At 35.7% G+C, this 22,908-nt stretch overlaps 1 protein-coding gene across 4 annotated transcripts in view; it reads right to left on the bottom strand.

Moving 5' to 3' along the window:
• The window catches only part of ARHGAP5 (Rho GTPase activating protein 5), a 74,733-nt gene that overhangs the window by 27,183 nt on the left and 24,642 nt on the right, over positions 1–22,908 (bottom strand). For 3 of the 4 annotated variants that reach the window (XM_032344000.1, XM_032343999.1, XM_032344001.1), the window contains exon 3: positions 1,256–1,403. In XM_032344000.1, coding sequence (XP_032199891.1) covers positions 1,256–1,403 — 148 coding nt within the window. The remainder of the gene's footprint in view (positions 1–1,255; positions 1,404–22,908) is intronic. The other variant, XM_032344002.1, reaches the window with a different exon arrangement.

The raw sequence follows: 22,908 nt of genomic DNA, 5'->3' as shown, positions 1-22,908 counted from the left end.
AGGAATTTTTAACTATATAAAATAAATGTACAAAATACTATCAATTTTTAATTTATTGCTTTCTAATTACTAAAGAAAAATACCTCCTAATTTCTCAGTCATACCCATAAAGCCAAATTTTACTAGAGTAAATGAGAGTTCAAGCTCAAAGCAGAATGCTAATATTTTAAAAACATCTGCACTTCTACTATGCTAAAGATGGGCAGAAATATAGACAAGAAATTTGGCTAAAACACACTTTGTTGAAGGGAAAAAACAAATGCTTAAGAGCATATCCAAATGCAGGCTCCACAAATTAACCCTTATTAATGAAATGGGGAAGATAAGTTATTTCAACTATAATACTAATGGGTAACAGTTACTGTCCCATATTCTACTCCTTTATTAAAACTTAAAGTCAGCACTTCTCACCAAACAGAAAATCTAATAGGTATAGAACTGTACATCCAAGCAAAAAGGAGCCTGACATTTTAAACAGGACAGATGTCCTAGTTTTGTCTTTTAAACAATGCTTATTTAGCAAAGATCATTAAGAACAAATAAAGCTAAGAGGGAATTAGCTCATGTTTTCAAACCATTAAATTTTGTAGTCCACTCACAGTTACTGAGGTTTAATGTTAACTCATATTTTTAAATTTTTATATTTTTAATTTTATTTTTAAATGATTTTATCTTTATTCTTCAATTTTGACTAATCCAGCCCTCAGATAATAACACAGGCTAGTTTTTAAAATAATGAGGGTATCTGTACACTCCTTAAAAATACAACTCAAACCATAAACAACACATCAAGATAGTGCTGCTAAATAAACAGTAACATCTCAAATAAGCAGCCTTTCATACATTTATAAATATCACTATGAACTTTAAAATAAAAATTTATCTGTAAAATGGGTAATAAAAATAGTACTAGACTTAAAAAATTTTTAACTTTCAAATCATCTATTTAAAATTGTAACTATGAATAAATAGGAGCATAATTCTAAATTACAGAGTAAGAGAAATAAAATTTTAGCATTCAACTCACCCATTTATTAAAGAGAAGTCCAACAAAAGCATTAATGGCTAACAAGAGAGCTTTTTTCAAGTACCAGACAATTATGTCTAGAGTTACTATTCAACAAATCAATCCTAAGAAGAACTGTACACCTCTTTCAAAACTTAGCTTTTATGAATCATGAACATTTGACAAACTGTTGGTATAGCAAAACTGAAATTTTAAATTAAATCTCTTGCAACGATACTTCTATCCTACCTGTATCTTCAATAAATTCCACACATTTTTCAACAAACAGTGGTATGGGCTTCTCAGCTGTAACCAGATCCTGGAGGGGCATCCCAAAGTAATTACTTTCCCAATTTCTACGTGTTGGTGGATTGAAGTTCTTAGTTTTCTTTTTCTGCTATAAGAAAACATATTCAAGTTAAAACCATTAAAATTAATTTCCTTCAGAATAACAGTAGTATTTAGCAATGCAAACACATATTTTGTTTCAAAAAAAGTATTTAAAAGCCACATCACACCTAAATGACCATGAATATGGGAATCCATTTAATCCCGCTAGAAACAACTTGAGCAATGGAAAAAAAAACAAAACATGAACAGAGAAAAAAAATGACTAGAAAGAAAGTTCCTTTTGGAAAATAATAGGAAACTGAATAGGTAGGGAAATTAGAAAAGATCATTTTTCAATGCTAACTCAAGGGAAAAGCTGGAAGTAAATAACAGTTAATTCAGTTTAGGTGCAGTCTACTGATTCTATTTGGCCTTTGGGGCAGGTCCAAGTGAGGTTTTTGTGTGTAGCTGTATTTATGAGAACATAATATAGCTTTAATTATTGATTATACAATGAAACAGTGTAACCTCATGAATTTTAGTCCCATCATTTGTCCTTTATTTTCCCATTTTCTTCCTATCCACTGACTCTGTTTCTTAAACGTTAAGACAGGTTTTTTTAAGTAACAGAAAAAACATTTTCACAATAGTAAAAACAAAATGAAATTTTAATTTTCAGAGTTTAACTTCAATCTAGCATATTGGGAGAAAAGGAGTTCTTAACAAGGGAGTGAACATCTCAAAAACTTAAGGAAGTACTGTCCAGAATTCAACTGCTGTGGAGATTCTGAGTCAATTTTTCTGGAGTAAGCTATTTTAAGCATCTCCAAAGATAATTTTACAGGAAGATGCAAATAATTTTTCAGAAATTTGAAGATGTTAGAGCATTTTTATCGTTCCCTTTTTAGTTTACCTACAAATTTTTTTAAAAGATTTTTAATTTATTTATTTGAGAGAGAGAGCGTGCGCACACGAATATGAGACGGGGGAGGTCAGAGGGTCAGAAGCAGACTCCCCACTGAGCAGGGAGCCCAATGTGGGATTGATCCTGGGACTCCAGGATCATGATCTGAGGTGAAGACAGTTGCTTAACCAACTGAGCCACCCAGGCAACTACAAAGTTATTTCCTCTGATAAATCACAAACCTATTCAAATCTGTCCTAAGTATCACTCGTAAGTATCATTACTAACTTGTAAATAGGATAAAAGCATACTATTTCTTTTCAGAAAGTGGGGGAAGAATAAGATGAGGGGGGGAGACAGGAGAGTTTTCTATGCCTAAAGCAATACTCATCTTAATTTCCCATTTTTGCTGGAGGAGTCTCTCCTTTACATGGATCCCTCAATGTATTCTTCCAAGTCTCTGGCTATCTTGAATAAATAAGTCCTTTCTGCAGTTTGATTTCAGGCTGCTCCACCTAGCACACTTCCAGAGCTCATGAAATCCAATTTCTCAATTCTCACATACTGCATCTCAATGATCGGATTACGTATAAACCCTGATACATACAGATAACATAAAATATAACTAGATATCTGGAATGTTGCCAACAAAACACTGGAATGTTTGATCTGGCTCAAGACCTAAATCTACCATGTCAAGCAGTGTGAATCCTTACTCCTTAAATAATCCTTCCAGTACCACACTATCACAACCAAAACAGAACAATATGCAAGGAAATGGAAATGAAGACACTTAGGTAGATAGTGGCTGAGTCCTTTTTCTCAGAAACATTAAGGTGCTTTCTAGCCTGCAAACTACCAGGTACAAAATTTTATTAGAAAACTGAAAACTGAGGCAAAGATGGATGTATTTTATTTAAAGTGATAATACAGCAATGAAAAAGATTACACTTAGGTAGATTAATGGAAAGACCAATGCTCAGCCTATGACAGAAGCATCAGTAATGAAATGATAAGAAGATCTTAATAGATATTTGCTACCTAAATAAAGAACAGTTACAAGAAAAGTAAGCTAGCTGGTCCTCAATGTTCCAGTCAACTCTTAAGAAATCCTCTTTTTAATACTGCCTTTTAGGAATCTATCTAAACTCCCAGATGACTCAGAAAACATTCCATCCTTATCCCTGGGATAATAGAAAAGAAAAAACAATTAAGTGTAAACTATCTAGTAAGCACTGAATACCTGACTAAAATTGGGAGGCTAAAGCCAACAAAACAAAGTAAGGTAGTTTCTCTGGCTTATGCTCAGGGAACATCCCCCATGGTCTATAAAATTACAAGGGCAAATTATTTAATTCTGTGGTTATACCAAGATGCAGGGCTAGTAATCTAAGATAATGAAAGGCTAAGTGTCATGTAGCATGGCATTTCTGACAAACTCTAAACGGATAATTTGCTAATAAAGTACTGCCCTGACAGCTCAAGTTTTAATTCAAACATATTAGGAGGAAAAAAAGCATAAAAAGTTCTGTGATTTTACTAATTTTTCTACTAACTGGCACTGATATAAAGCATTCTATGCAGGAAAAGTTTTGAAATAGACATTCCTCTATTAGGTTTTATGATGAATAAAAATGTATATAGTTCCTTTTTTCTAACAGTGACAGTTCTTAATCATCAGAATTCAGGGAGTTCTTTTATAATATGTGAATTATGAAAAACTCTACATATTCTGATATACATCCCTTAACTAAGAGATGCTGAACTATAGCTACACATTTATACCAACTCAAAATGAATTTTGTAAGTTACTAACTAAGGTTGGATGATTGTAACTGCTATAAAACGCCATCAAGATTCTCTGAAATGCAAGAAGAGGAGGAGGAGTATGGTTATTTGGTAATTATTTCCATAACTTTTGAAGAAGCACTGTCAGAAATGGCAGCCCCCAATTTAAATAATTATGCCAGCAGGAAAACGTCTGATTTATGATAACCCAAGTTTTGATTCATACTACAGTCACACTATCTTTATTTCTGCTTAAATGCAAATGCCCAATCTTATTTTTCTGGCCACTCAGGAAAATCTCATGTCATGTTAGCTGCTGCAAATGAATAGCCACAGAAAATTAAACATCCCATTCACAAATAATGTATACAATGTTATCCATTAAGTGTTCAATAGACACTAAAAACTATCATTAGTATAAGAAAACAGGATCAGGAAAAGGTATATAAGTAACTCTTTCTAGAAATTGCCCTTACACTCCGGTAATATCAGCAATACAACAAGGGAGGGCACCTAAGCAACATCCTCAAATAAATACTGTTATCAGTAACATTTAAAAAAATATACCTCAACTGCTTCTTTCATAATGAACAAACTGAAGAAAAAAAGCAGTTAACGAAGCTTCCAAAGAGCCAATCCAGGAAATGAGAAAACTTGGTATTCTCTATTCTCTTAAATTTAAGATAGGATTCTCAGAGGGGGGAAAAATATCAAATAAATGAGACAACAGAAAGCAAAATGTAAAGAAACAGAGGAAAAAAGAAAACCCGTTAGAGGAATGAAAACTCTTTAGTAAGACTCCATACAATTGTAAAGATCAAAATAAAGTGATCATTGGTTCCCCTTTATTGTATCATTCCTATGACGCATTCCAAAAAATACTTTTGCTTCCATTTTATTTTATTTAAAAGATTTTTATTCATTTATTTGTCAGAGAGCGAGCGAGCAAGCGAGCACTAGCAAGCAGAGGCAGAGAGAGAAGCAGGCTCCCTGCCAAGCAAGGAGCCCGATACAGAACTCGATCCCAGGACCCTGGGATCATGACCTGAGACCAAGGCAGAGTGGCTTAACCGACTGAGCCACCCATGCATCCCTTCTGCTTCCATTTTAAAAAGAAGTCTCAATCTTCCTTTCCTTAGGTATTTGCCCCATAGTGCTATTCCTTTTGCAAACTCTGCAAAAGTCATATATATTAGATGTTTCCAGTTCTCTCATATGTACTCAAATTAGTCTATCACCCTCATCACTCCCCTAAATCTGTTCTTATTAAGGTCACCAATGATTGTTTTGTAACAGTTAGTTCTCAGTTTTCAACTTCATTGACCTTTCAGCAGTCACTCTATGTCTTCACTGGACTTTGAGAACACCACCTCTATTTCCTCACTCACGCTCCCCATACAAGTCTCCTCACTGATGTCTCTTAGCCATCCCTGAAATGTTGTGAAAACTCCAATCCTCAGTCCCTGACCATCTTTTTTTCTCAACATCTATACCCACCTTCTTCATACTGTCTTCCATCTGCTGATAACCCAAATACTTCTCAGCTCTTTCTCCTGAACTCGACTCATTTAAAACATTCTAGTGGACATCACCACTTGAATGCCTAAGAAAGATATCTTTGTTAACATATGCAAAACTAAACTAACTGATGATTTCCTTAAAATGTTTTCCAACTGCAACCTTCTCCATCTCAGATGCTGACAATTCCATCCTTTCAGTAGCTCAGGCTACAAATCTTGGAAGTCATTCTTCATCTCTCCTTCTCTCTCATACACTACTTCCAACTGTTAAGCAAATGTATTAGATACAGAATCTAACTACTTCTTAAAGCTATGATTTCATACATCTAGATTATTAATCAACTCCTCAATCCATCCCCCCCCCCAGTTCTACCACAATCCCCTCAGACCATTCTCAATAAAGCAACCAGAATGATAATGGCTCTCTAAATAGCAGCATACAAGGCCATATACAATCAGCATGCCTTGAGCTCTGCCTCTCTGTACTGTTGACTTCATTTCCCTCTACCTCCTTCATCACTTACTCCTTTCCTCCAGCCACATGGCTTACTTGCTGTTTTAACATGCCAGGCATGCTCCTAAGGGTTTTTATATACCGGCTGTTCCTTTACCATTTCAATGAGGCCAACAGTGACTACCCTATTAAGAACTATTATCTTAATCCCTGTCTTCTAGCTCCTGTCCAGAATTTCCAATCCAATCCCTTCTACTGCTGTTTCTACCCACACCACTACATTCTTTACTTATGTATTATTATTACTGTTATTATTACTTGGTGTCTTCTACTACAATTTAAGCTCCACACAAGGGCAGGGATTTTTATCTGTTTTGCTCATCAACATACTCCAAAGATCTAGAATACTGCCTGCAAAAAAAGCAAAGTAAAAAAGGATTTGAGGTCTCTTGAAATAATGAACGCCAATACATAGATTAAATGATCTCATCATGTACTAGGAAAGATAAACAGGAGTGGACCATCAAGTTACAGACATATATTCAACTCACTAAGCTTCAAAGAACCTTAGAAGCATCCAGGCAGAAGAAATCAAGAACAGTAGAGGGAAAGTATCAGGCTAGCTTTAAAGTTCTCAGGAAAACTGGGAAGTCAGAAGACTCATTTATAGAGATATTCATGAGAAAGGAATCGTCAAAAATTCTTTACTTAGTGTATCAATTTGGATGTGCACTACAAGCAACTATAAATTTTTTTTAAGTTCTCAAATATGTAACATTATTTAAATAACAGCACAAACTCCTGAAAAAAACATGTGATGAAACATCACTGATAATAAAGAGCTTATATGCTGAGAATCTGTGCTATGGAAGAAAGAATGAATTTTTTTTTTTATAGTTACACACAGAACTAATTCTAAATTACAGTGGTTTGGCTATGTAATAAAATCACATCTATAATTTAGTGGCTCAAACTACAAAATGTAAAAATAATCTGATAATAGGCCAAAACCAAAGGCCTCAATATACCCTAAAAGAGGAGGAGAAAAAAAATAAGAGATCATATAATTATACTAATGCAGGACAGACTATCATGACTACTGGGAGAGGTAAGAAAGAGAAACTGAAATAGGGGTTCAATATGTATTTAATGATAAAAATATGCAACACACAAACTAAGAGTTTCTTCATTTTCCTTTTTCTTTCTTACACTTTTCATCTCCAACTGAAGTGGAATAAAAACAGGAAATAAGACAAAAGCAAACTGAAACTTACAAAAATAAATACAAATGAAGTAAGATCAACTAAAGAAGATTCTCAGACTTGGTAAAAACTAAACCCAACGAGGGCCTTCTGGGTGGCTCAATTGGCTGAGCGTCTGCCTCTGGCTCAGGTCATGATCTCAGGGTCCTGGGACTCAGTCCCACACTGGCCTCCCCGCTCAGGGGGAGTTTGCTTCTCCCCCTCCCCACTGCTCGCGCTGCTTACGCTCTGTATCTCTCAATCTCTGACAAATAAAATCTTAAAAAACCAAAAAAACCTAAACCCAACTAAACACATGCCATTTAAACAAAGGGACTCCTAAGAGTTGAAAATAAAAGGAAAGGAAAAGTAATGACGTTTTCTTTTTTAAGAGCAATGTTAAATTGGAGTTGCCTTCAAGGGAAAATGCTTTGAACTATAGAGTCACCCCTATTCTCTAACCCTTTTCTCCTATAACATTAATCTGTCCCTTCCCTGGGTCATTCTCCTGAACTTATCATTAGTTTCTAATACTTGTCATCTTTAAAAACAAACATGAAAACCCTCCTTTGATCCCATGTTGACCTCTATCTACCACCCCAATTTGTGCTTTTTTTTAAACTGGCATTTTAAGTTCTCATTTTCATTCCAGTTAATCAACATATAATGATATGTATTAGTTTCAGGTGTTTTGCTCCCTTTCACAGCAAAACTTCTTGGAGATTCCATCTACATCTACTATCCACCATCCACTTTTCACATCCCATTCACTCTTCAACCTATTCCAATCAGGGTTTTCTCTCTTCCATTCTACTTAACCGCTTGTCTAGACCAAACACTTCTACACTTTAAAATTAAAAAGAAACATTTCGCTTTACCCTTCCTGAGCTCTCAGAAACATTGTTTCCTGACTACTGCTTCCTTAACCACTTGCTTTCCCAGCTCCCATTTCATTACTCTTTGCTCAAAGGATTTCTTTTTCAGTTTCACCTGCCAACATTCTGGTTTACCAAACTCAGTTCTGAGCCCTCCATTCTTCTCTCACCACTCTACCCTTAGGTGAATTTATCTAATTTTGAGTTTTAAATCCTTTAAATCCTGATGCCTCTTTTTCTAAGTACCAGATTCATATGCTTAACTTGTATACTTTCACTAGGACCTTGACACAGGCATTTTAAACATTAACATAATAAGCACATAGTAGATCTCTTTTCTCTGGTCTGAAACCTTTCACCTTTAGTCTTCACTGTCTCAGTAGATCTACCTAGTTGCTTAGACCACAGATCCAGGAGTTGATCTTGATTTTCCCTCTTCCCTTACTCTCCACAGCAACTGCATAAAAAGCCCCGTTGGTATGATTTCCAAAATATTATGCAGAAACTATCCACTTTTCCCTTTTTGGCATCTGTACTAGCAAAATACACAGCACATGATAAACAGATGTTCAGTAAACACTGACAGAAGCACACAAAATTACAAACAAGAACCAGAGAAAGCCTTTACCATGTAAGATTTCTGTTAATAAATACACAAAGTACTGTTTGTCGGTTTATTTACCAGTCTATGGAAAGTTTCATTATACCAAATTCTTCATATCTATGGGAGTCACTATGTAGGTATACCTACACTTAAGCACCCAAACCTAATAAAGTAAGGATTCATACAATGATTACACATCATAAAATTACAAGAAAAATTATATAGCCAACTCTACGTGAATTCATTTGGATATAAGGTGATGCACTTTTTAAAACTTAAATTCAAATAATATATAATGTATTATTAGTTTCAGAGGCAGAGGTCAGTGATTCATCAGTCTTGTATAGTACCCAGTGCTCATTATATCACATGCTCTCCTTAATGTCCATCACCCAGTTACCCCATCCCCCTTGCCCTCCAGGAACCCTGTTTGTTTCCTATACTAAGAGTCTCTTATGGTCTGTCTTCCTACCTGATTTCACCTTGTTTTATTTTTCCCTCTTTCCCTATGATTGTTTTGTTTCTTAAATTCCGTATGAGTGAAGTCACATAATTTTCTTCTTACTTATTTTGCTTTGCAAAGTACCCTCTAGTTCCAACCACGTTGTACAAATGGCAAGATTTCATTTTTTTAAAAAATGAGTAAAATTCCAGTCTTATGTTATGTGTGTTTACCACATCTTTACCCATTCATCTGTCAACAAACATCTGGGCTCTTCCCATAGTTTGGCTAGTGTCGGAACTGCTGCTATAAACGCTGGGCTGCAGGTGCCCCTTCAGATCCCTACTTTTCTATCTTTGGGGTAAATACCCATTAGTGCAATTGCCGGGTCATAGGGTAATGCTGGTTTCATTTTTGAGGAACCTCCATACTGTTTTCCAGAGTGGCTATATCAACTTTCCCACCAACACTGCAGGAGGGTTCCTCCTTTTCTGCATCCTCACCAACATCTGTCATTTCCTGACTTACTAATTTTAGCCATTCTGACTGGTGTGAGATGGTATCTGATTGTGATTTTGAGTTGTATTTCCCTGATGGCCAGAGGGATACTGAGCATTTTTTTAATGTATCTGGTGGCCATCTGGATGTCTTCTAATAATTGTAATACCTGTTCATGTCTTCTGCCCATTTCTTGATTCCATTATTTGTTCTTTGGGGGTTGAGTTTGGTAAGTTCTTTATAGATTTTGGATACTAGTCCTTTATTTGATACGTCATTTGCAAATATCCTCTCCCATTCTGTCGACTGTCTTTTCGTTTCATCAACTGCTTCCTCTGCTGCGCGAAAGCCTTTTTTTATCTTGATGAAGTCCTAATAGTTCATTTTTGCCTTTGTTTCCCTTATCCTTGGAGGCACGTCTAGCAAGAGGTTGCTACAGCCAAGGTCACAGACAGAGGGTTACTGTCTGTGTTCTCCTCCATGACTAATGGATTCCTGTCTCACATTTTGGTCTTCCATACATTTTTTAGTCTATTTTTGTATATGGTGTAAGGAAATAGTCCAGTTTCATTCTTCTGCATGTGGACATCCAATTTTCCCAGTACCATTTGTTGAAGAGACTTTTTTTTTCCATTGGGTATTCTCTCCTGCTTTGTCAAAGATTAGTTGACCATATAGCTGAGGGTCCATTTCTGGGCTCTCTGTTCTGTTCCATTGATCTATTTGTCTGTTTTTGGGCCAGTACCATACTGTCTTGATGATTACAGCTTTGTAACAGCGCTTCAAGTCCAGAACTCTGATGCCACCAGCTTTGGTTTTCTTTTTAAACATTTCTTTGGCCATTTGGGTCTTTTTTTGTTTCCATACAAATTTTAGTATTATTTGTTCTGGCTGTGTGAAAAAAAGTTGGTGGTAATTTCATAGGGATTGCACTGAATGTATAGATTCCTCTAGGCAGCATAAACGTTTGAAATTATTTTCCTTCCAATCCATGAGCACGGAACGTTTTTCCATTTCCTTGTGAATTTCAAGAGTGTTCTGTAGTTTTCTGAGTTCAGATCCTCTGCCTCTTTGGTTAGGTTTATTTCTAGGTATCTCATGGTTTTGCGTGCAAGTATAAATGGGATCAACTAATTTCTGTGCATTGATTTTTATATCCTGCTACTCTGCTAAACTCCTGTATGAGTTCTAGCAATTCTGGGATAGAGTCTTTTGGGTTTTCCACAAAAAGTATCATACCATATGCAAAGAGTGAGAGTTTGACCTCTTCTTTGCCAGCTCAGATGCCTTTTATTTCTTTTTGTAGCCTGATTGCTGAGATGAGGACTTTTAGTACTATGTTGAAAAGTAGTGGTGAGAGTGGACATCCCTGACCTTAGGGGAAAAGCTCTCAGTTTTTCCTCACTGAGAATGATACTTGTTCTGGGCTTTTTGTATATGGCTTTTATGATAGTGAGGTATGTTCTCTCTCTCCATTCACTGTAAAGACTTCTAATCAGGAAGGGATACTGTATTTTGTCAAATGCTTTTTCTGCATCTAATGGGAGTATCATATGGTTCTTGTTCTTCTTTTTTTTTTTTTAATGAAGTGTATCACCATTGATTGATTTGCAGATGCTGAACCACCCTTGCAGCTCAGGAATAAATCCTACTTGGTCATGGTGAATAACTCTTTTCATGTACTGTTGGATCCTACTGGCTAGCATCTTGGTTTTTGCATCCATGTTCACCAGGGATATTGGTCTGTAATTCTCCTTTTTGGTGGGGTCTTTGTCTGATTTTTTTTTCATAGAAAGAATCTGGAAGTTTTCCTTCCATTTCAGTTTTTTGAAATAGCTTCAGAAGAATAGGTATTAATTATTTAAATACTTGGTAGAATTCCCCTGGGAAGCCATTTGTCCCTGGACCCTTGTTTGGAGATTTTTGATTACTGCTTCAATTTCCTTGCTGGTTACAGGTTTGGTCAGGCTTTCTACTCCTTCCTGGTACAATTTTGGGAATATGTATGTTTCTAGGAATGCATCCATTTCTTCCAGATTGCCTAATCTGCTCATAATATGTTCTTATAATTGTATTTCTTCCATGTATTTCATTGATTTCTGCTCTAATCTTGATTATTTCTTCTCTTGCTGGGCTAAGGCTTTATTTGCTGTTCCATCTCCAGCTCCTTTAGGTCTAAGGTTAGATCCTGTATTTGAAACTGTTCTTGTTTCTTGAGGAAGGCTTGTACTAGTATACACTTCCCGCTTTGGACTGCCTTTCCTGCATCCCAAAAGTTTTTAACAGTTGTGTTTTCATTTTCATTTGTTTCCATGAACTCTTAAAAATTTTTCTTAATTTCCTGGTTGACCCATACATTCTTTAGTAGGATGTTCTTTAGCCTCCATGTATTTGAGTTCTTTCCAAATTTCCTCTTGTGATGAGCTCCAGTTTCAACGTACTGTGATCTGAAAGTATGCAGGGAATGATCCCAATCTTTTGGTATTGGTCGAGACCTGATTTGTGACCCAGGATGTGATCTGTTCTGGAGAATGTTCCATGAACACTAGAGAAGAATGTGTATTCTGTTGCTTTGGGAAAAAATGTTCTAAATGTATCTGTGAAGTCCAGTGTGTCATTCAAAGCCCTTGTTTCTTTGTCAATCTTCTACTTAAATCTGTCCATTTCAGTAAAGTGGGTGTTAAAGTTCCCTAATTTTATTGTATTATTACTGATGTGTCTCATTTTATTATTAGTTGGCTTATATAATTGGCTGCTCCCATGTTAGGAACATAGACGTTTACAATTGTTAGATCTTCTTATTGGATACTCTTTAATTATGATATGTCCTTCCTCATCTCTTATTATAGTCTTTGGTTTAAAATCTAATTTGTCTGATATAAGCTTGCCACCCCAGCTTTCTTTTAATGTCCACTTGCATGATCAATAGTTTTCTACGCCCTCACTTTAAATCTGGAAGTGTATTTGGGTCTAAAATGAATCTCTTGCAGAAAGCATTTCGATGGGTCTTGCTTTTTTTTTATCCAATCTGATACCCTGTGTCTTTTGATTGGGGCATTTAGGCCATTTACATTCAGAGTAACTACTGAAAGATAATATTTAGTGCCACTGTATTACCTGTAAAGTGACTATTATTGTTTCTGCTCCTTTCTGGTCTATGTTACTTTTGGACTCTCTCTTTGCTTAAAGGATCCCTTTTAATATTTCTTACAGAGTTGCTTTAGTGATCACAAATTCCTTTAGTTTCTGTTTGTTCTGGATGCTTTTTATCTCTCCTCCCATTTTGAATGACATCCCAGTCATTCAAGTATTCTTTGCTGCACATTCTCATCATTTAGCACCTGAATATATTATACCAGTCCCTTTTGGCCTGCCAGGTCTCTGTGGATAGGTCTTCTGCCAGTCTAATGTTTCTACCCTTGAGGTTATGGACCTCCTATCCTGAGCTGTTTTCAGGATTTTCTCTTTGTCTCTGAGATTTGCAAGATTCACTATATATAATGTCTATGTTGGGGTGCTGACCTATTTTTACTGATCATGAGAAGGGTTCTCTGTGCCTCCTGGACTTGAACATCAGTTTCTTTCCCTACAGTAGGGAAGTTCTCTGCTATAATTTGTTCCAACACACCTCCTGCTCCCCCAACTTCCTCTTCTTCTGGGATCCCGATTATTCTAATAAAGTTTCATTTTATGGTACCACTTAACTCTTGAATTCTCCCTCTGTGATCTAATAGTTGCTCATCTCTCTTTTTCTCAGCTTCTTTATTTTCCATCATTTTGTCTTCTGTATCACTAATTCTCTCTTTTGTCCCATTTGTCCCAGCAGTTAGAGGCTCCATTTTTTATTGTATTTCATTGATAGCCTTTTTAATTTCAACTTCATTAGATTTCAGTTCTTTTATTTCTCCAGAAAGGGATTTTCTAGTGTCCTTGATGCCTTTTTTTTTTTCTCAAGCCCAGCTAATATCTATAATCATTAATCTGAACTCTAGTTCTGATATCTTACTTATATCCATACTGATCAAGTCCCTGGCACTCAGTATTACCTCTTGTTCTCTCTGCGGTGAGTTGGTCACTTTTCTATTTATAGAGTTGTGGATATTCTTTTCTTAGATATCTGGTTGAGTTCACAGGTATTCAGAATGATTTGACAGCTCTCTAGCTCAATTCTTGGTACCAGGTTAAACTAAAGTTTCCTATTTCTCTGTCATCTTGGACTGTGTACTAGTGTTTGGTGATGTACTTCCAACAGTGTATAAGAACTGAGTACTATGTGCATAGCATCATGCTAGATATTGTTCACAATATAAAAATCGTAAAGGTAATGTTAATGCTCTCAAGAAATACATTATGGAGAAAAAGAAACCTCACTACCTATCATTTAATTAACAGCACATATAAAAACAGTACATGATTAAGTGTCAAAATAACCAGAAGCAAGGTTTAAATCCGGACTTCAAAAACTAGAACTTAAAAAGGAAGCGATGAGGTCAGAGATATTTCAGAAATTTAGAAAGAATCTGGTCTGTATTTACTCATTTAAACACTTGGGTGCCTTGGGTTCAGCCTAAGAACCCGGAAATCACTATACACTGCATTTATTCCTTACTGTGTATTAGGTACTTGGTAATATTACATGTATAACCGTAACTGTCACAATAGCTCTGAGACTACTACTATTCTGTATCTATTTCACATCTATTTGTAATATGCAGGAATGAATAATGTGGGCAGAGAGGTATGTAAAGGCCACATGGTTAATGGCGTTAGGTAAGTCCCTAAGAAATTTGAACTTTATACAGGGGCTACAAAATATATTTTGGAGGGAGAAAGGTTAGGCACTTTATTTTAGTACTATCCCTCAGAAAGTAACATAAAAGTATGAAGCAAGGACAAACAAAAGACACAAAAACTTAAGTTATTATACCACCTATGCTAGTGAAGCTATGCAGAAACAACCCATCACACATTCCTAGTGGGACTCTAAAATAGTATACCCACTTTGGAAAACAGTTTGACAGTTTCTCGTAACACTAAATATGAAAATACCAAATGACCCAGCAATTGTACTCTTGGGCATTTATCCCAGAGAAGAGAAAACTTGTATTTACATAAAAATCTGTTCTTTATGGTTCATAACTACTTCATTCATAAGAGTCCCAAACTAGAAACAACAGATTCCCTTCAACATGTTACATAACTGTGGTATATCCACACCATGAAATATTACTCAGCAAAAAGGGGGACAAACTAATGATTTATGGTAACAACTTGACTGAATCTCAAGGTAATGATGCTGAAAAGAAAAAGTCAATCTCAAAGGTGCATATGGTATAATTCCATTCATATAACATTGTAGAACTGGCAAAATTATGAAATGACAAAATGGAAAACAAATTACTGGTTGCCAGGAGTTATGAATAAGGGGAGGGTGTGGTTATAAAAAGACAACAGAAGAGATCTGTCAGTCATAGAACTGTTTTGCATCTTGTTGTCAATACACAAACTTACCCATGTGATTAATTACTTAGAACTAAACACACACACACACACACACACACACACACACACACACACAAATGAGTACAAGTAAAACTGGGGAAATCTAAGTAAGATCTGTGAATCTTAGTAATGTCAAAACCCCGGCTGTGATATTGTACTACAGTTTTACAACATTTGTGGGAAACTGGGCAAAGGGCATGGGGGACCTTTTGGCATTATTTTACAAAAATATGTCCATCTACAATTATCCCATATATTAAAATTACTATTTAAAAAAAAGATCACCACAATAATCCAAGTAAGAAGTTATGACAACTTTAACCGAGACTGCGACAATGAAATGTATCAACATATTTTACAGCAGAAGGAACACCAGCCAAGTAAGATAAACAGCAACAGCATGTAGCTTTGGCCCATAGCAGCTCCTTCCCGAAAATACATTCTCATCCAATCAAGGTAAGAAGAGGGAAATAAATTCTATGACCTCTGAGGAAAATTCTGTCTTTCATAAGGAGCAGGTACAAGCTTATCTTACATAACTGACTTCTAGAATCTCACAGAATTTCCCTAAAGACCACATTCTGTTATACAGAGTTTCTTAACTTTAGTATTATTGACATTTTGGGCTGTATAATCCTTTGTTGTGAGAGATCACCTATGAATTGCTTAGCAGAAACCCTGGCTTCTCCCCAAGAGCTACCAGTAGCTACTCCCTACCCCAGCTGTGACAGCCAAAAATGTTTCCAGACATTGCCAGATGTTCCCTGGAGAGAAAAACTGACCCCAGTTGAGAACTACTGTCCTAGGCTCATTAAAAACAAGAACAAAGAACTCAAGTCTGGGAGATATCTACAGACAGATTCTGAGAAGTCTGAAAATTTTAACTTTAAAAAAGGTCAGTACTTAACTCATGATTGAAAAAACATTACTGTAGGGAACACAAAGATGAATAATCGTAACTGCCGTCAAGAAACTTACAGCGTAGCAAGAAAAAACTTATTAAACTATAAAGTGATAAAGCTACTACAAAGCAATTACTTTAGATGAGAGAAATAAGTATTACATCAGAGCATACACTTATATCCATATAAGAAACCTTTAATGGAAGCCAGGACTCCATGAAGATTTACTTAATCCTTTTAAAAAAAAGTCTATTAAAGCTACAGGTACTGACTGAGGGCCCACAATTTGGAAATGAGGGATGTTGTCAAGGCTTTCACATCCTTTGTGAAAAGAGGGGGGGACAGTAACTGAGGGTAAATAAATGTGATCTGGATTCTTATACATACTAACAGACAGACTGCTTCTAGCATTGATTCATCTCTAAGATGCCATCTCTCTATAAAGCATTTCAAAATAAATTATCTACCTGACAGTGACTTTATTAATGACATTAACAACTTCACAAACCAAAAAATAAACATGTAATCATCTGGAGAGGGTCCTAGCAAAATATCTAACTATTCAAATGAATAAAGGATGGATTTCCTCCTAGTTTCCCCACATAGATATTTTTAAGTATATTCACATGAAAATGGCTTTTTTTATTATACCAGCACTTCATTCTTAAAACCACTGATTTTCTTTTTGCTTCACAACTAATTTGTAAAGTACTTTCCCTTACTCTAATGATTGTCAATCAGAGGATCAAGAGAGGGGGAAAAAATTCAGTGTCTCTACCTCCTTCCTCATTATCAACAGAGGTTCTTAAGCAAGAGGCCACAGCTTTAGAAGTATAGGAAACCCTTAAAACTCAGTAAAATTTTGTACATGTGTATTTTCCCAGGAAAAGTACCCAAATCTTTCTTCAAATTTTCAAAGGCTAAGAACACTTCCCCTGAAGCTCAAAATGATTTGTACAAAGTACTCAAGGTATACCTTCTATTTGGACAAAATTAGATACAATCACAAGATCACTTCTGTCACACACTTTTTTTGTTCTAAAATTTGGAAACCACAAAAATTACTACTTTTAAAAAGCAGTCCTTTTGGGGTTTCCTTTTTTGCAATCATAGCTTAAGCCCTATTTACTTGAGGACTCTTTTACAACATCAACTGAGATGATAAGAAAACATTACAAAGTTAGAAATAATAAAACTATACCTATTGTAGAAATAACTCTTCTAGGATTAAGTGGAACAATTTGTAGTATGCCAAATTTTGGAGTACATAAAATAAAGAACCCTATAAAATTACCCATAAGTCCTGGAATAGTAACAATTACCAATAATAAAAAATTATAAGAATATTCTATGATACAGGAGTTAAGTGACTCCTTGATATACTAATATATCCTAACAATTATAATTAATGTGCTGTAGAGGAGTAATTTCAATATTTGCAGTATGCCAGTTTTTGCTAAACATTCAAAATATGCTGCTATGAAAGCCAAGACAAAAAGTTTGAATAGAAAGCCACACCAAAAAAATTTACATGTGCTTTTAAGTTAGTGAAAACAAGCACACCAGTGATACAATCATTTAAATTAAGCCCCATTAGAACACATGAGTGAAATAAATATACTTTAAAAATTGACCATCTAGTTACATTTCAATCTGAATTGAGAAGTACTAAATCATGGTCAAATGGACACCATAGAACAAGTTCAAAGAAATAGTAAAATATAAACAGAAATACTCACCTTATATATCCATACCTATATAACACCATAAATTGATGTACCCAATACCAGAAATGACACCAACTTTATGAGAAATTTTAGCCAACTCCATATAACCAATCAGGCATAGACCAATTTAGCCAGTCAGTAAGAAAGCAAATGAAATGGTTACTAAAGAACACCTCACCAAATTCTTCCCAAATGAGATTAAAAAGCTAAATCTTGTTGAAAACATAAAATGTTTAATTTTCAACAAAATCACATTTTACTAGACTGAATTCCTTGAGACCAGAACCCATAACCAATTCACTTCTGTATTCTTAGCTTCAAACAGTGCTCAGGCATAGCAGACATTTAGTAAAGTGCTCTTTGAATAAAATGACAGTTTTCTTAAGTTAAAATAAATGGTAATTACTAAAAAAACAAAAACAAAAACACAAAACAATCAGACAAACAAAAAAACCCCAACCCACATAAATGGTTCTGTTATCACCATAACAAAAGCCACATACTCAAACTGACTTCAACTGACAACAGTCAACGTAATGTACTAGGCCAAAAGATTAATTATAAATCTTGTTTGTAATAGGTATTATGGTTTTTGTCCCATAAAAAGTACCCCACAATTTGGGGAAAAGGCAACTTCACCCAAAGCTCTAGGGATAAGGGCTCAGGCCTACATTCAGTACCATAAATTATATTCTCCTGGCCAGAGTTCACTGGTTAGGAACGGATACAGGACTCATTTCAAGGTAAATAGGTTGGAAAAGATGCTGATTGAGGAGTCTGGAAAAGCAACCTTCTCATTCTTCTGCACATACTGCCTTTATAAGAGTAACCCACACTGCCTCCCCAAACTAATTCTGCAAGACCATAATGGTTATAATGGATACTCTCAACTGGCAAGAAATCTAACCAAGGTACTCTCCCAGAATAGGTAAAAAATATAAAAATCTCAAACTTTCAGGCAGTTCAAGACTGTTAAGTGACCTTTGCTCATGAAACAAAGTCTACTGTTAAATGACCTTGCTCATGAAACAAAGTCAGTAGACTTTACACTATCTGTACTACTACCTGTATGTGATCTGTAAATATTGTTCTTTCTATAGGAAGCTTTTTAGCACCCAACTTTTATTTAGCCTTAATTAAAATTCTTTCAAGAATTTTAGTTTCTCTCAGATGTGAACACTGACAGACCATCAAATAACTGCCAAGAGGTTAAATGATATACACTAAAAATGAAAACTTACCCTATAATTTATGCATTTCGATATAGACAAACAAGAGTTCAATATAGACATATATATGATTACTTTTCTATCTGGAATGAACAATCAAGAGAAAATCTTCACCACCACCATCTGGGTAAGAGTATTTTTAAAAGGTATTTTACTTAATAAAGACTAAGATTCTAGAAGTCAGAAGTCAAATAATTCTAAACTTAAGATTACATTCTAAAGGATCGATCATACTAATTAATATTAAGTATCAGTTCACTATTTACTAGTATTAAATTAACATTTTTTGATTCAATATATACAGATAGACATCTATCTCCTTACAGCTTGTTTTGAAGGTAACATACCTATTTTGGTATTCTTCCCCAAACCCTGTTACAATGGCTATAGCAGTACATTCTTCTAAGACATTATCTGAGAATCAGATTTAGTAAGAAGAAAGCAATAAAACAGAAAAGAATATAGACTGGAAGCAACATTTGAAAATAAGATAGGAATTGGTAGTTGTTAATACAAATAAGAGAATGAAAAGATTCAGGACCTGGAAGATCGGAAAATAATTTTAAAAGCTGGAAATGAAAAATCAACGTAACAACTACTCTAATGCACCATAAAATTCACCAAATATTTTACTATTTCCTGTCTGAATCAAGCTAACAGCACTGAAAGAGATAACTGAAGAGAAACCAAGCTGGATTAAACACACTTATACCTCATTTCATTGAATGAGTGTGTTACAAACCAGCAATTTTATCAATATAACTCAAATTTCTCATCCTCTCAAAGCACTTTCAAACAAACACCTGCAGGTTATGAAATCAATTCAGTAGGTCACAACCAGCACCCCCTCATTCCACTCTAACAGACAAGAAAATCAAAATAACGTATACAGTAGCAGTAAGTATTATTTTTTGAGATTGCACCTATGTAGAAACATTTATGTGTATGATTTAAACAAAATAATTCCTATGGTTGCAATCAAGAAATGTCATACAAGGTTTGGATCTCATAACTAACACTAAACTTATTTTGGAGTATAAAGGACAATCAAGCACAGAGCCTCTGAATGACAAGCTCAGATCTCTGAGCCTTCCTCAGATGCCACTAGGGCCCAAAGGTTATGATTTTCCAGGTGTTAAGAAATCTGAGAAAAGATTCCTGGACTACAGCTCCCATCTTGGAATCAAAGGATGAAGGTAAACAAGATGACCTTTCCTCTCAGAGAGGATTTAAAAAAAAAAAAAAAAAAGGCAAAGAAATGCATAAACTCAGGTTCAGAATTAGTAAGAGTATTTAATTTAAAAATAAGTCCAGAAACTAATCCAACATTATGGGACAAAGGACTGTTGTGAAATATAGCCAGAGTACACAGGGAAGTTTTAGGCCTCATACATACTACAGTAGCATTTATTAAGCACTGCTGCATGCCAAGCATTTGAAACACACAGTTCTCATGTCTATCACAATTCCAAATATTAAAATCACTCATTTACAAGTAAAGGAATCAGCTCAGAAGCAGTAAGTGTTACTATTACTCTCTACCTACTGTTCTTAAGGATCATCTCACTACATAGCACTCAACACTGGCAATTCCTCAAGGCTTGAAGACACTCCTCTGTGCGTACTCTCCCTAGGTCAATTTCATCTACTGCCATCTCTACTTCATTGTCTCCTAAATATGTATCTCCAACTCAGTGCTCTCCTATGAGGAATGGTATATCTAACTGCCAAACTGATATCTCAACCTGAATTCTAAAGCCAGTTTTAATTCCCACTTCCCAATTCCAAACCTGGCCAATTTCTAATGCTCTACATCATAATCAGCATCATCACTGTTTAAGCTGCATAAGCTAAAACCAAGAAGGTATCTTCCCTATCTCATTCATCACCCTCCCTCTTCCCCCACATAATACATCATCAAACTTAGGGATTCTAAGTACTCTCGAATCCATCTCATTCTCTCCCTCTCCACTACAACCACTCAAAGCCTTCATCAGGGTTTATTTAGGATACTCTAGTATGCCAATTAGTCTTCCATCATTCAACCCGTTCTCCACACCAAAACAAAGTGATTTCAAATCCATCGCGGTCTAGTTGCAAATTACTCTACAATCAATTAACTGCCTAAAATACTCTAAAACAAAATGTCTAACAATGCTAAAAAGGTCCAAGTCTAGTCCCAACTCTCAAGTCCCTCCCCTTTAACTACTCTCTCCCATAGAACAAGAGTCAGCAAACTATTGCCTGGGGACCTTCTGCCCGTTTTTACACAATTGTTTTTTAATTTTTTTTTTTTTTTTTTAATTTACTTGACAGACAGAGATCACGAGTAGGCAGAGAGGCAGGCTTCTGCCTGCCTGTTTTTGAAAACAGCCGTACTCATATTGTCAATGGCTGCTTTGGTACTGCAAGAGCAGATACGACCAGTTATAACAGAGGCTGTATTACCTGTAAAGCCTAAAATACTATCTGGCTCTTTATACAAGTATGCCAGAACCTTCATTACATTAATGACCACCCACAGTGGTCTTTTTAAAGAACACACCATTTTCCCTTTTACAACATTCAGTACTCAATCTTCTTCCATCCAACCAACTATTCCTCTTAAGTCCTATTAACCCATCAGATCTGAATTAAAATGATACTTCTCAGGGAGGGCATTCTTCAGTCTCTAGACCAGCACATCCCCATTCAGATTAGCCACATGCAATAGCCCCATATGGGTACCACACTGGAACAGGAGCTCCAAGCCAGAAGACTGTATGTTCTGAGGTGCTCTATTCAATTCCATTGGTCAATGTGCCTATCGCTGTGCCAGTACCAATCTTACATTCCAAAGGTTTACATTATCTGATAAAATAAGCATATACACCCAACACCACCACTCCACTTCTGCCTTTCTTAAGTGTCCTATTCTAGGTTCTTTACTCTTCCATATATGGATTAGAATCTGTATGTGAAATTACCTGAAAACCTAACACGTGGAAACACTGAATCCAGAGATTAGTCTGAAGAGCAGTGACTTCATGATACACTATATGCATGGATAGGAAGGCACTAGAGTTCCTCATTTAGATATTTTTCACTGTCTTTCAATACTTTTATTACTTTTTTACATAGTCGTTTGCACAGTTAACTCCCAGGCACTGGACAATCTCCCAAGCTTTTTTTTTTTTTTTTTTAATAAAGCTTGATTGATTGATTGGTTGGTTGATTTGACAGACAGAGATCACAAGTAGGCAGAGAGGCAGGCAAAAAGAGAGGAGGGGAAGCAGGCTCCCTGCTGAGCAGAGAGCCCGATGCGGGGCTCGATCCCAGGACCCTAAGATCATGACCTGAGCCGAAAGCAGAGGTTTTAACCCACTGAGCCACCCAGGCGCCCCTCCGTGCTTTTTGAAGTGATACCTTCTCTATTTCACTAGTCGTTTATCACTGATATATAGAGATGCAACTGACTTTTGGTTACTGATACATATCAAGCTATTTTGCTAACTCTTCTATCTACTGATAATTTATTTGTAAATCCTTTCTGGCTTTTACATAAACTATCACATCAGCCAATAATGACAATTTTGTTTCCTCCATTCCAATATTCCTGCTTTAAATTATTTCCTATCGTATTGCTTTGAGTGGGATCTCCACATAATACTGAATATAGCACCACTGAATAAAGTGGTGACAGTGTGTACATTATCTTGTTCCAGGTTGAAAAAGAAATCCATCTCCCCATTTAGGGTATATGTTGCAGATTTCACTGGTTTATTTGTAGATATCTTTTTTCAAGTTAAGGTTCTCATCTGTTCACAATATAGTTTTCTATGAACTTATTAAATTACAAAGTGTCTTTCATATATTGTTCTTGCATGTTTTTTTGCTGTTACATGGC

This window comes from Mustela erminea, chromosome 5 (genome assembly GCF_009829155.1).
Source record: "Mustela erminea isolate mMusErm1 chromosome 5, mMusErm1.Pri, whole genome shotgun sequence".
Taxonomy (NCBI): domain Eukaryota; kingdom Metazoa; phylum Chordata; class Mammalia; order Carnivora; family Mustelidae; genus Mustela; species Mustela erminea.
Note: the sequence above shows the minus strand (reverse complement) of the source record. Positions and strands in the feature narration are given on the sequence as shown.